This window comes from Cervus canadensis, chromosome 29, assembly GCF_019320065.1.
Source record: "Cervus canadensis isolate Bull #8, Minnesota chromosome 29, ASM1932006v1, whole genome shotgun sequence".
Lineage (NCBI taxonomy): Eukaryota > Metazoa > Chordata > Mammalia > Artiodactyla > Cervidae > Cervus > Cervus canadensis.
Genome location: NC_057414.1, coordinates 20,227,817 through 20,240,561, shown reverse-complemented (window position 1 = coordinate 20,240,561; position 12,745 = coordinate 20,227,817). Strand labels below are relative to the sequence as shown.

Genomic DNA, 12,745 nt, shown 5'->3' with positions numbered 1-12,745 from the left:
GAAAAGTTAGCACTTTGGTCCTATGGTGTTCATAATTTAATGCAATGTATGTCAACTGTATCATTATTATAAGTTATGCATATTTACTTGTCTGATGTCTTTTAAAAAGGTATGGTGTGGAACCTCCTGGTTTGATAAAATTGGAAAAAGAGATAGAACAAGAAGAAACACTCTCTGCCCCTTCTCCTTCACCTTCTCCTTCTTCAAAGTCTTCTGGAAAGAAGAGTACAGGAAACTTATTGGATGATGCAGTAAGTAAAATTCATCAGGTTTCTTACCAGTACTTGCTCCTTTTTGAACTTCAAAACTCATTCTATTCAGTCTCCTGTCTCACCTCTACCTATTCCAGTGTTACTGAAATTTCTTGTAGAGTCTATGAGAAAGTTCATAGTCCTGCAATTCATTTCAAGATTCAAAACTGAGCCACTTGTCTTATTTAAAGTACAGCATCACTTAATTCTGCTGAGTAGTACCTTAAATTTTAGGATAATAAGTGCAGCTCCTGAAGATTGTCTTTGAAAACACTTAAGCCTTGATACTATTGGTTCCTGCTCCCTTGTTCATTGATAAGAAATCTGAAGGCATGGAATCTTAAGGACTGTTAAAGAAGGAAAGGCAAAATGCAATAGAGAAGATAATTGTCCTTTACTGACTCTGCACTAGGGTGGGGGGTGGTCTGCCATTGTTCTTCAGGTGATTTTGTTAGGCAGGTTTCTTATTGAGGAACCTAAGACTTGAAGTTGAATTACGTGCTGAGAGGAAGAGAGAAGCTTAGATTGCAACCCAATTTTGTCTAACTCTCTGAGGTCACCCTCCCTCTACTTAACAGAGTCCTTGAGTCACCGTCTTTGGCAGATTAGGACATATTTTCATTACATCCTCATACAGAAAACAGATTCTGGGTGAAACAGTAAACAGGATGAAGTAAAATTCTCTGGCTACTTCTGTTGTCTCTTAAGTCGTTCTTGGTTGTTAGTGGTGTGTCTGATTACATGGATGCATTTACTTCTCAGCACATATGTTTTGAGTGTAAATGTCAAAACTGCCTCTGGGTTTTATGAAAAATGGAAACTTTGGGGATGTTAGACTGAAGTATGTCTCACATACACGGATAAGATCCCTTGGTACAATATGTACAGTATGTCTCACGTACATGGGGAGGGTTCTTAGAAGTTAGCACCAACCATAATGAGGAATAGGCAGAACTGAAAAGGACAGCTGGCTCTTAGCTGAGAGTTTCTTTCCCTAGGGCCTGAACTGAAAAGATCTGGGGAAATGACTGATTGGTGCTGTTGGATATAGAAAGATTCCCCCCCACCTTTTATTCTCTTTCATGTGACACTATAACCTATATTGCAGATTTAGATGAACAGAAATATAACAATTTGTCTGACAGATTAAGAATTCTCACTTCTGCTAAGGACAGCACATATACACTTAGCCCATCAAGCTATCTTATCCGACACCAGTTTAATTTAGTTTTCCTATGTTCAGTCAAGTCAGAAATGAAAGGACAGGCAGGGCATTTCAATATAATGCACCTAAAGGATGTTAAAATCACAGGAATGTTTTTAAAGATCAGTCACATGCCTTCCATCCTACTATTGCATTTTTATTTTGTAGGGTAGTTGAGTAACTTTGCTTTAATAGTATGTAATGGCACATTATATATTGATAAGAACAATTTTTCTTTTTTCTCAATTATGCTTTTTTGATTAGACTTCATTTAGAGTAAGATCTTCCTTTTAGTCTCTTATAAAAGTGTTTTTCTGGGGCTACTCTGTTTGATCTTAGTCCTTTTCGTCTAAGCCGTTACCTTCATTCACTTTCTTTAATGCATTATAGTCAGAGGTCTGGCCAGCATCACCCTTAACCTCCTTATGAATGAATTAGTGAATCAAATGAATATTTTAGTCCTCAAATTATGAGACCACTTTCCGGTGTATCTGACACTGTTGACCACTCTGTTCTCTTAATTCTCCACAAGCATTATTGCTACCAGAAAGATCAACCTAAAGGGAATTCAGAATTGATTAAAGTTTTATAGGAGCTCTTATAATGGCCAGGGTAAAGCCCAAACTCATGTACGTGTCACATAAGGCCTCCATGTTGTGGCCCATTTTGTCTTTCCCAGCCTTTTTTACACTCTGGGTTCATTCTTGCATAGTAATGTATCTATCGTAAACGTGTCCTCTAAGCCCAAATGCCCAAGGATTATTTTATACCCTGTGTTTTTCCTCATTTGCTTTCCTCACCCTTCTCATTTTTGATTGCTACTTTTAGACACCCTTTCATCTTCTAAAATGCAGGTTGTGTGGTCTTCTATAGAAAGTTTTCTTGGCATCTCTCATTCCCAGTAAAGCTGACAAATGTGTCCTTGGTTCCTCAAGTGTTTTTATACATTTAGTGAAGTGTTTATCATATTGGGCATAAATACCTATTCTTCTCTAGGTACTGCCTTTGTTCTCAAAAGAGGACCACATTTTATTCAGCTATATCTAGTGCCATGCTAATTGGATACATTGTTAATGTGAGTAATCAAAGCTTAAAAAAGATTCTCCCTTTTTCTGTTTATCTGGAATGGCCGTATGCTCTGGAGAAAATGTGCATTTCTCAACTCTGCTGTAATTTAGCAGAAGGAGGAGGAGATGTTGCCCCTTAGGGCTGTTTACCTGAGCCTGGGCAAAGCAGCTAGAGTGGTCCCCTTTCTTCACCAGCTAGTCTCCTGTGTGGCCACCCCTCATCCTTGAGAAGGGGAGAAGGACAGGGGAAGAAGGTGGTGGAACAGCTATGAAAAGGATTTTGGAGAAGTTTTACCAATAACCCAGTTCAGAGCACGTTCGTGAGTTAGGGACTGTCTTCAAAATGGCAAGACTCATTCTGTGGTTGCTCTCGCGATGCCAAGTTCTGCTCTCGCAGCTGGAAACAGGGAAGGGCTTTGAGAATCTTTAAACTCCCTTTGAAGTTTTTCAGGGTTTGGGAACATAACCGTCTGTATAGTTAGGGGGTTTTCATCGAATGTAGAAAATGTGCTAAGTGGATTCTTATGTATTGTTGCCAGCTAATGCTGTGTGTGCAGTCTTCAAACCAGCATTTCTCAAAGAATGTTTAATCAAACGCTCACACCACCAGATGGCCCATGGCATGAATAATTCCATGGATAGGTTAGTTTAAGAAATACAGCTTACTATAGTCCCTACCTAGAGTTTGGCAATGCAGTCTGGCATATGAAAGGCACTAATGAGTTCTATAATAAGATCTTGTTTAACCTGGAATTTTCCATGCTTCTTTGGCCACAGAAGCCTGTTAAAGTCTCCTTCATTCTACACTGGGGAAACTGCACTGAAATATTTGCATTCTGTTTAAGTGAGAGTTTTTCACCAAAGTGTTTTATTTCAGGGACAGTAGAACAGAGAGAAAAACCATTTGGGCCTCACTAATGGTTTAAATCAGAGCTTCATATGTCAAATATGAAAAAGAAATAGTTCATATGGTAACGGCTTCCCAGCATATGAGGCATAGATAGCCATTGGGGAGTTGCAGTTCACATACTCCAGCATGTGCTTTAGAGTGGGGGTATAAAATATTGCTTGCAAAGTTCCTGTGTTTATTTAATAATATTGAATATTTATACTCTAGAGAAATTTTTTATATCAAAAAAGAGGGGAAAAAAAGAGTAAAGAAGAATAGTGAAGAAGAAAAAGAAAAAAATGGAGAAAAGAGTAAAGAAGGAGAAAAAAAAGAGACACAGACCTGTGTTAAAATGTCATATTCCAGTGAATAGTTCCAACAATAACTGCCAGTTTAGAAACTTTCAATGCGTCTTCACATTTCCTTGTTTGCTACTTAGGAGATTTGTGGAAAATTGGGGGAAAAAAATAGGTTACCCTTAATGTGGTAATACATCCCACCTTCTTTAATCAAGCAAGACATCCTAAGAGGAACAGAACACAGTGGAGTCATTCAGATTAATTTATTCCCCAGATGTCCTGATAAAGTGACTCAGCTGTGATAAAATGATGGGGTCGGGTTTAGTTCCCTTGTGTTGAGCCTGTTCCCACACGAGTTGAATACAGTTCTAAGAAACCAGTCTTACTTTCTTCCTCTTCTCCATCGACTTCCTCAGTCTGGGGATGAGAGATAGTATAATTCTGAGTAATCAGGCTCCTCTTGAAATCCCATTTCAGCAGAATACTGGCTGGGTTCCTGGCCAAAAAGAGAACACCTGCCAGACTGACTTATCCCAAGGTAATGTAAGAAGCACAGGTGTCATCAGTAACTGTTTACTTAACAATGTATTTCCATTACCCAGAGTCTGGCCTTGTCTCTTCCATTTCTGCCTCCAGCTCTCACACAACTACACAAAAGCCCTTGATTTAAAAAAAAAGTATATTTTCAAAGCTTAGGAAGACATTAGAGAAGGACAGACCACTTGAGAAAATGTTTCTTGTATTTTCTTTCATTTGATACCAACAATTTCTGTATTTTGTCTAAAAACACTTCAGGATGGAAATACTTTCCATACATACTTGTGACTGTCATTTCTTAGCAGAGGAACCACTTGAATAGCAATTTAATGTCTGTTCAATTACGAAGCTGCAGAAAAGCTATGCCAAGCATGAGTCTCTTAAAGTTTGGTCCATGTGCTTTTATGATGCTGATTGTTGGATATTTTTTTGGGCAGGTGGCCAAAGTCTTTCTCCTTTCCTCCATCCCCTCTCCTCTCCCTCCTTTCCTTCTTTCTTTCTTTTTTCATGGAATTATTGTGGTGCTGAGAAAAACTGTACTACTTCTAGCAATTGTATTCAATAAACAGTTTATTTACATATATATTTATAGTTTTAAAACATGTTTATAAATACATATAGAAAGAGGTACACATATCAGAATACTTAAAACATTTGAAACAGTACACATTCATTGGTCCTGTAACCACCTCCACTCCAAACTATGGTTCTGCATTATAGAAGGGAATATCATACTTCTTGTTCTATTATCGCCATCTTGTTCAAGAATATCTCTTAAAAAAATCCCTAGGGATAGAATTCTATTAATACTGGGGGAGTGGGTAGATGTATCTATAGCCCAACTATCATATGGTAGGAAAAACTCAGAACTCAAAGACGTGGGCCTAATCACTAACATAATTAGGTATTTCACTTTTTCAATGACGGTCATCTCTAAAATTCTTTGAATCTAGTTGATCTGTCACACTAATTCGCTCTTGTGTCCTATCTAAGTCCCTCTGCTTATTTATTCAATGTATATTTATTGAACACATATTATATGCCATTAAGACATTGTGTTTTATTTCAAGGATTTAAAACTGTAACGAAGTACTATCTCAATCCTCAAGTAACTCACAATCTAGCAAAGAGACATTATGGTGAACCAGCCACTGAGATGCAATGTGCTGTAACACAAATAAGTAACAAGAATTGTAGCTTTATATGTTGACAGAATTAGGAATTCTAGAGGGAGCTGATGAAAATATATATCCTGAAATTGGTTCTCATTTTCCCAGCAGTAGTATTGGTCCTCCTTGGCATGTATTGGCAGTATTGGCATGTGGGATTTTAGCTCACTGACCAGGGATCACACCCTCATTCCTTACCTTGGGAGCACAGAGTTTTTAGCCACTGGACTACCAACGAAGACCCCACAATTGTATAGCTCTTAAGATAAATTTTGCTTCAGGATTCCCCCACTTTTTCTAGCTTTCCCCTCTAATGTCTTATGCTTTCATGCTTTCTGGAGCCTCACTTATTCTAGGGAAACCAAGTGGTGTAAGTCCTTTATTCCAACATGCAAGTGAGTTCCTGTGTTACCCTTCCCACAGTTTTTTCTTAGTGGAGTGCTGATTGAAGTCAGACATTTGAGTCTGAACTATTTGAAGAAATGATTGAACTTCTTTGATGACAAAAATCTAGGAATCATGTCTTCGTGGAAGTAAGGATTTGGATGAGGGGTTCCCAAGCCAATACATTCAGAATCTAAATTTATTCCATACAGCTTCTCAGATGTAGGTTGAGCATGATTTAGATCTGCCATCTATGGAAACTTTGACTCAATACGCAAGGTATTATTTTGGATTGTCTGGTTGTGAAAGTCACTCAGTAGTGTCCAACTCTTTGCAACCCCATGGGCGATACAGTCCATGGAATTCTCCAGGCCAGAATACTGGAATGAGTAGCCTTTCCCTTCTCCAGAAAATCTTCCCAACCCAGGGATCGAACCCAGGTCTCCCGCATTGCAGGTGGATTCTTTACCAGCTGAGCCGCCAGGGAAGCCGAAGAATACTGGAGTGGGTAGTCTATCCCTTTTCCAGCAGATCTTCCTGACCCAGGAATCAAACTGGGGTCTCCTGCATTGCAGGCAGATTCTTTACCAACTGAGCTATCAGGGAAGCCTCTATTGTCTGGTTGGTTGGCTACTTTAAGAGAGGACAGGTATGAGACACAGAATGGCAGGTTCCCAACAAAGGAAAACATAAATAAACCTTATTCCTAAGATCATGGACTATATATTGTCTTTAGTTGTCACAACTGTTTATAAGCATTTTGCATTTATCATTTAGTATATGTATTTTTTAAAGAGTAGGGAGAACCCCATGGACAGAGAAGCCTGATGGGCTACAATCTATAGGGTCACAAAGACTCAGACATGACTGAAATGACTTAGCATGCATTGCACATGGAGATAAAACAGAAAATTTGATAGACATGGATTCTATAAAATACATATAAACTGTCAGATAGTGCTATGAGAATGGGTCTTGGAAGATGGGAATTACTGAGGAGTGAATTGCCAGATTAGTCTGGATGAATTAAAGATGACAAAAAGAGTTCAAAATAAGGTGAAGCAGTAGTCTCATTTTAAAATAATAATAAAATTTAAACTCTCATTTGTTTTGAAAATGGGTAAAATTAATATTAAAATTATGATAGGGAAGCATATGCACTATGTTAATACAGATGCTGTTCTAGCCGTCAGTAGACTTTCTTGGCAACACAGTGTACACAGTCTTCTTAATTCACTAAACGTGAGAACCCAGCACATCAGCCCTACACTGCCAGTTGATTTGCTCCCGATTATCCTCCAGCATTATTATTGGCCTCAGCCACTTAGGCCTTAGTGCAGTTACTGGCCTGCACAAAGTGCCTTCAGGGCCTGACCTTTACATAGTTAAGATTTAATATGATATTTCTGTGCTCACATCATGTCCATAGTCTGATAGAGAACACATTTAAACGCGTTAATGGTTTAGGGGCCTTTGAACCCGTGAAACAAATTAATCTAAGTGGAATCTGATTAAGGAGAATGAACTTGCCAGCTCTTCTATTTCAGGTGAAGCGGATTTCTGAAGATCCTCCTTGCAAATGCCCAAGCAAGTTCTGCGTGGAGAGGCTCTCTCAAGGAAGATACCGTGTGGGAGAGAAGATCCTTTTTATTAGGGTAAATTTTCACTTTTCACTTGACAGCTTGTTCTCCTGAGCATATACAGAACTTGAGTTGCGGGTTACAGGGAAAATATGACCAGTAACTAAGCAGGAACTTCCCAGGTGGTGCTTACAATTGGGTTTGAAGACATGAGGTATGGAAATTTTATTATCATACATAATTACTGCTGAGGGCTAAATATATACAACTTTATCTTTTTACATGTACACCAAACAGATCATAGAATCAAATTGAATGAGGAAAAGAAGAGAAAACAAATTCCTTTTTGGTCTAGGCATTTAGTTTCAAAGGAACTAAATCTGCTTCAATGGGTAATAAGAAACACTATTCGGCCCTGGTTTTCCATATCTTAAGTTTGGGAAATGATCAACCCATGGGACCTGATAACTTTCAAATTATTTGATTATGACTTTTGAAAAAGTTTGGGTTATGAACCAGGGTGAGGAAAGTCAAAACTCATTACAATAGAGTGATTAAATGATGACTGCCATTATTTTACTGGTTTTCTGGGTTAGAATAAAGAAATAGGGGGCCTGTGCCAATGAATGATTTGGTGGCCTCTGACCATTTTTCAGTCATCCTAATTAAAAATCTGACTAGATGTCATGAACAATTTTTTATTGTAATTATTAACTTAATAAAGTAACATTTCAGGCTATGATCTGCTTTGTTAATCATCAAGAAAATTTAATCTCTCAAAATGTTTGTTGCTTTTCCTAAGACCAAGAGAGAACAATCCCTAAAAAATACTTACAAAGAAAGACTATTCCTTAGAAAGTCATAATTACACGGTTCTTTTAGTAATCTGTGTCTAACACATTTACTGCTGATTTACTGTTCTCAGCATAAGCTAGAGTTAACAATTTCATGTCTAACCAAATTCCAAAGTTTGTTGACAACACCCAATGACTTGACTTATGTATGGATTATGATTATTATGCATTTTTGTTATTGTGAACACATTTTCTCATTACACATTTTAGTCAATACGATAACAACCAATAAGAATGAAAAATTAAGAATGTGTACGGATTACTGAGAAAGAGCCCAGAAGACGTTTCTGCAGATGATATCTTTGCTAAGCATATGCTTTATCTGTGGGTTTGTAGAAACCAGTGTATGATTGGATACTTTGCATACATGGCTATCTAATGTTTACTAATGTAAATACATCTATATGCTTATGTACATATGTTGATTTATATGCATAAGTCTCTAAAGGTGAGGGAGAAATCTCTACCCAATATAAAGAATCCTTTAGTTTTTCTGGAATTGAGCTGCAGGAGTTGCTTGTATATTTTTGAGATTAATCCTTTGTCTGTTTCTTCATTTGCTATTATTTTCTCCCAATCTGACGGCTGTCTTTTCACCTTACTTATAGTTTCCTTTGTAGTGCAAAAGCTTTTAAGTTTCATTAGATCCCATTTGTTTAGTTTTGCTTTTATTTCCAATATTCTGGGAGGTGGGTCATAGAGGATCTTGCTGTGATTTATGTCGGAGAGTGTTTTGCCTATGTTCTTCTCTAGGAGTTTTATAGTTTCTGGTCTGACATTTAGATCTTTAATCCATTTTGAGTTTATTTTTGTGCACTTCTGGGCATACACACTGAGGAAACCAGATCTGAAAGAGACACGTGCACCCCAATGTTCATCGCAGCACTGTTTATAATAGCCAGGACATGGAAGCAACCTAGATGCCCATCAGCAGATGAATGGATTAGGAAGCTGTGGTACATATACACCATGGAATATTACTCAGCCGTCAAAAAGAATTCATTTGAACCAGTCCTAATGAGATGGATGAAACTGGAGCCCCTTATACAGAGTGAAGTAAGCCAGAAAGATAAAGAACATTACAGCATACTAACACATATATATGGAATTTAGAAAGATGGTAATGATAACCCTATATGCAAAACAGAAAAAGAGACACAGAAATACAGAACAGACTTTTGAACTCTGTGGGAGAAGGTGAGGGTGGGATGTTTCAAAAGAACAGCATGTATACTATCTATGGTGAAACAGATCACCAGCCCAGGTGGGATGCATGAGACAAGTGCTCGGGCCTGGTACACTGCGAAGACCCAGAGGAATCGGGTGGAGAGGGAGGTGGGAGGGGGGATCGGGATGGGGAATACGTGTAAATCTATGGCTGATGCATATCAATGTATGACAAAACCCACTGAAATGTTGTGAAGTAATTAGCCTCCAACTAATAAAAAAATTAAAAAAAAAAAAAAAAAGAATCCTTTAGTACAAGGGGATATCTCCAAGGTTTTTAACTGTCACTTTTAGGCAAATATGCTAATAATCCCCTGCTACAGTGGGAATTCTCTTGTTTCTAGTTTATCAAAAACAATTTCTCAAAGCCCCAGATTTTGCATTATACCTTCCAATGAGCAGCACTGTTTTTGAACTACCTAATAGACCAACAAAGCTAAATGCAGTCAATTTCTGTCTATGGTACAGATAAAAATTTGCTCTCTTCCAAGGTTTAAATATATCAATTATTTTTCACTGTCTTTGGAGTGATGATGAAACCTCCTTGTTGACTTCTGTAGTAACAGAGATTTAGGTATTTCTATTTAGCCATGCTGTGTATCTTTGAAATGTAAATAGATGGCTTTCAGCCTAATGTCATGGTCTTGTGGAGGAGAGAGGTAAGAATTTTCCTTTGTTCTTTTGTTCATTCAATTAGTTGGTAACTAACCAGGCTTCAAGTACTGAAAAATCACTTGGCAATATAAAACTGTATAAGCTTGTAGGAAGGTTTTCAGAAATATGTCTTAGATGCCATGAAAATGTCTATACTATTTGTCAACCCCAATGCAACTCCATGTAAGTATTTTAACAATACTATTCCATGTAAACAATTTAACAATAATTTTAAAAACTGGTCCTCAGATATGCAGCAGTATCATCTGGGAAATGGTTAGAAATGCAAATTCTTGAGACTGCCTCCGGACCTATTGAATCAGACGCTCTGAGGGCGGGGCCCAGACACCTGTGCTTTAACAAGCCTTCTAGATGATTCTGATGCATCGTAAAGTTTGAAACCACTAAACTAAAAGAAAGAACTAACTGTATGAATGAAAAGATCTGGTTTTTAACAATACAATTAGAAATCACTTGCATATCTGATCATGGAAGAATATAACCATTGAGATACTAGGAATGATTATTTTAAAGACTTCTCTATATCATGAGAAAAAACTGCAGATACAATGTTAAGTGGGAAAACAGACTTTGAAATTGTATTTGCATATAAAAATATCTGTGTATAAATCAAATGTGATTAAGACTTAAAGGGAATAGGAATAATTGAAAATATTTTTTTAATTTTCAGAAGGCATTATGAGTGAATAATTTTTTTCTGTTCTACATTTATTTCTGATGATAGTAAAAAGCAAGGATCTTTAAAAGAGTTGCAAATGTGAGAATAAATAAATGGACTTCTAAAATATATCAGATTAATTAGCTCACTGCTCATTTTTCTGCTCTTTTGCCTAAGCTTTTTAGCTTCTGGACAAGAGTAGAGAAGTTTGTTGGCACCATGGTCTTGTTTAGACCAGGCAGGGCTTTGCATTTTTTTGTGAACTTGTAGTATATATTTTTCCTTGGATGAAGCTCTCATCTTTCCTTATTGTTCTTCACTATTTTATATTTCCATTGTGAAAACTCACACAAATTGTTTTCAGTTAGCGCTAGGAAATGTATAAACATAAAATAAATGTCCCTTCTCTTTTCAGACCCCATCAGTGAGCCATATGCTCAGTTTTCTCTCTGCTAAAGTTTTAATGACTACAAATTTTATAGTCATTAAGGTTTTTATCATTTGATATCCCTTTCCTTCAAGGCTCAGTTTTTAGTTACATGCAAATAATCTAATGCAATAAACTGACCTGTGCTAATGCATGAATTGGATGTAAATAATTCCAGTGAATAGAACTTCCATGGGGTGAGATCTTTACATTTAACACAGTTGCTCTCCTGTTCTGATAGTAGAGAATAAGAGCAAGCCAGTGGGCTCACATGTGGTGAAGTAGCTGATGTTTTTTGTGCTTTGGGCACTAATACGATGACTAATTTTTTGCTTAATTACAATTTACCACTACCCTAACTTTAGCATTGTTCAAAATGTGTTTCAAGGATTTATAGTTCTAGAAGATGTTAAAAAATATTATTCATAAAGAAGGGTCATGACCATGGGTTTAAACAGATTTTTTTTTTAATAACTCTTATTACTGTTAACTGACTCTATTAGCCTCTATCTTAGCACCAGTGATATCTCACTTTAACTTCTCATTGCAATGTTGCCATTCTCATTGCACAGCTGAGAAACACAGAGGTTGAGTAACTTCCCAGATTATAAGCAAATAAGTGATGAAGCTCAGTTCAGTTGAATCACTCAGTCGTGTCTGACTCTTTGCGACCCCGTAAGTGATGAAAATAGGGAAAAACCACTAGATTATTCAGGTATGACCTAAATCAAATCCCTTATGATTATCCAGTGGAAGTGACAAATAGATTCAAGGGATTAGATCTGATAGACAGGGTGCCTGAATAACTATGGACTGAGGTTCCTGACATTGTATAGGAGATAGTGATCAAGACCATCCCCAAGAAAAAGAAATGCAAAAAGGCAAAATGGTTGTCTGAGGAGGCCTACAAATAGCTGTGAAAAGAAGAGAAGCAAAAGGCAAAGGAAGAAAGGAAAGATAACTCATTTGAATGCAGAGTTCCAAAGAATAGCAAGGAGAGATAAGAAAGCCTTGCTCAGTGGTCAATGCAAAGGAAAACAATAGAATGGGAAAGACAGGGATCTCTTTAAGAAAATTAGAGATACCAAGGGAACGTTTCATGCAAAGACGGGCACAATAAAGGACAGAAATTGTATGGACCTAACAGAAGCAGAAGATAATAAGAAGAGGTGGCAGGAATACACAGAAGAACTATACAAAAAAATCTTCATGACCCAGATAAACACAATGGTGTGATCACTCACCTAGAACCAGACATCCTGGAATGCGAAGTCAAGTGGACCTTAGGAAACATCACTATGAACAAAGCTAGTGGAGGTGATGGAATTCCAGTTGAGCTATTTCAAATCCTAAAAGATGATGCTGTGAAAGAGCTGTGCTCAATATGCCAGCAAATTTGGAAAACTCAGCAGTGGCCACGGGACTGGAAAAGGTCAGTCTTCTTTCCAATCACAAAGAGAGGCAATGCCAAAGAATGTTCAAACTACCACACAATTGCACTCATCTCACATGCTAGCAAAGTAA

The 12,745-nt window shown here is 37.4% G+C and overlaps 1 protein-coding gene across 9 annotated transcripts in view; it reads left to right on the top strand.

Annotated features, from left to right (window-relative positions):
• GAS2 (growth arrest specific 2) overlaps positions 1-12,745 on the top strand; it is a 167,725-nt gene that overhangs the window by 97,841 nt on the left and 57,139 nt on the right. For all 9 annotated transcript variants that reach the window (XM_043451964.1, XM_043451968.1, XM_043451970.1 and 6 more), the window contains 2 exons: positions 110-251; positions 7,348-7,455. In XM_043451964.1, the coding sequence (XP_043307899.1) occupies positions 110-251; positions 7,348-7,455 (250 nt within the window). The remainder of the gene's footprint in view (positions 1-109; positions 252-7,347; positions 7,456-12,745) is intronic.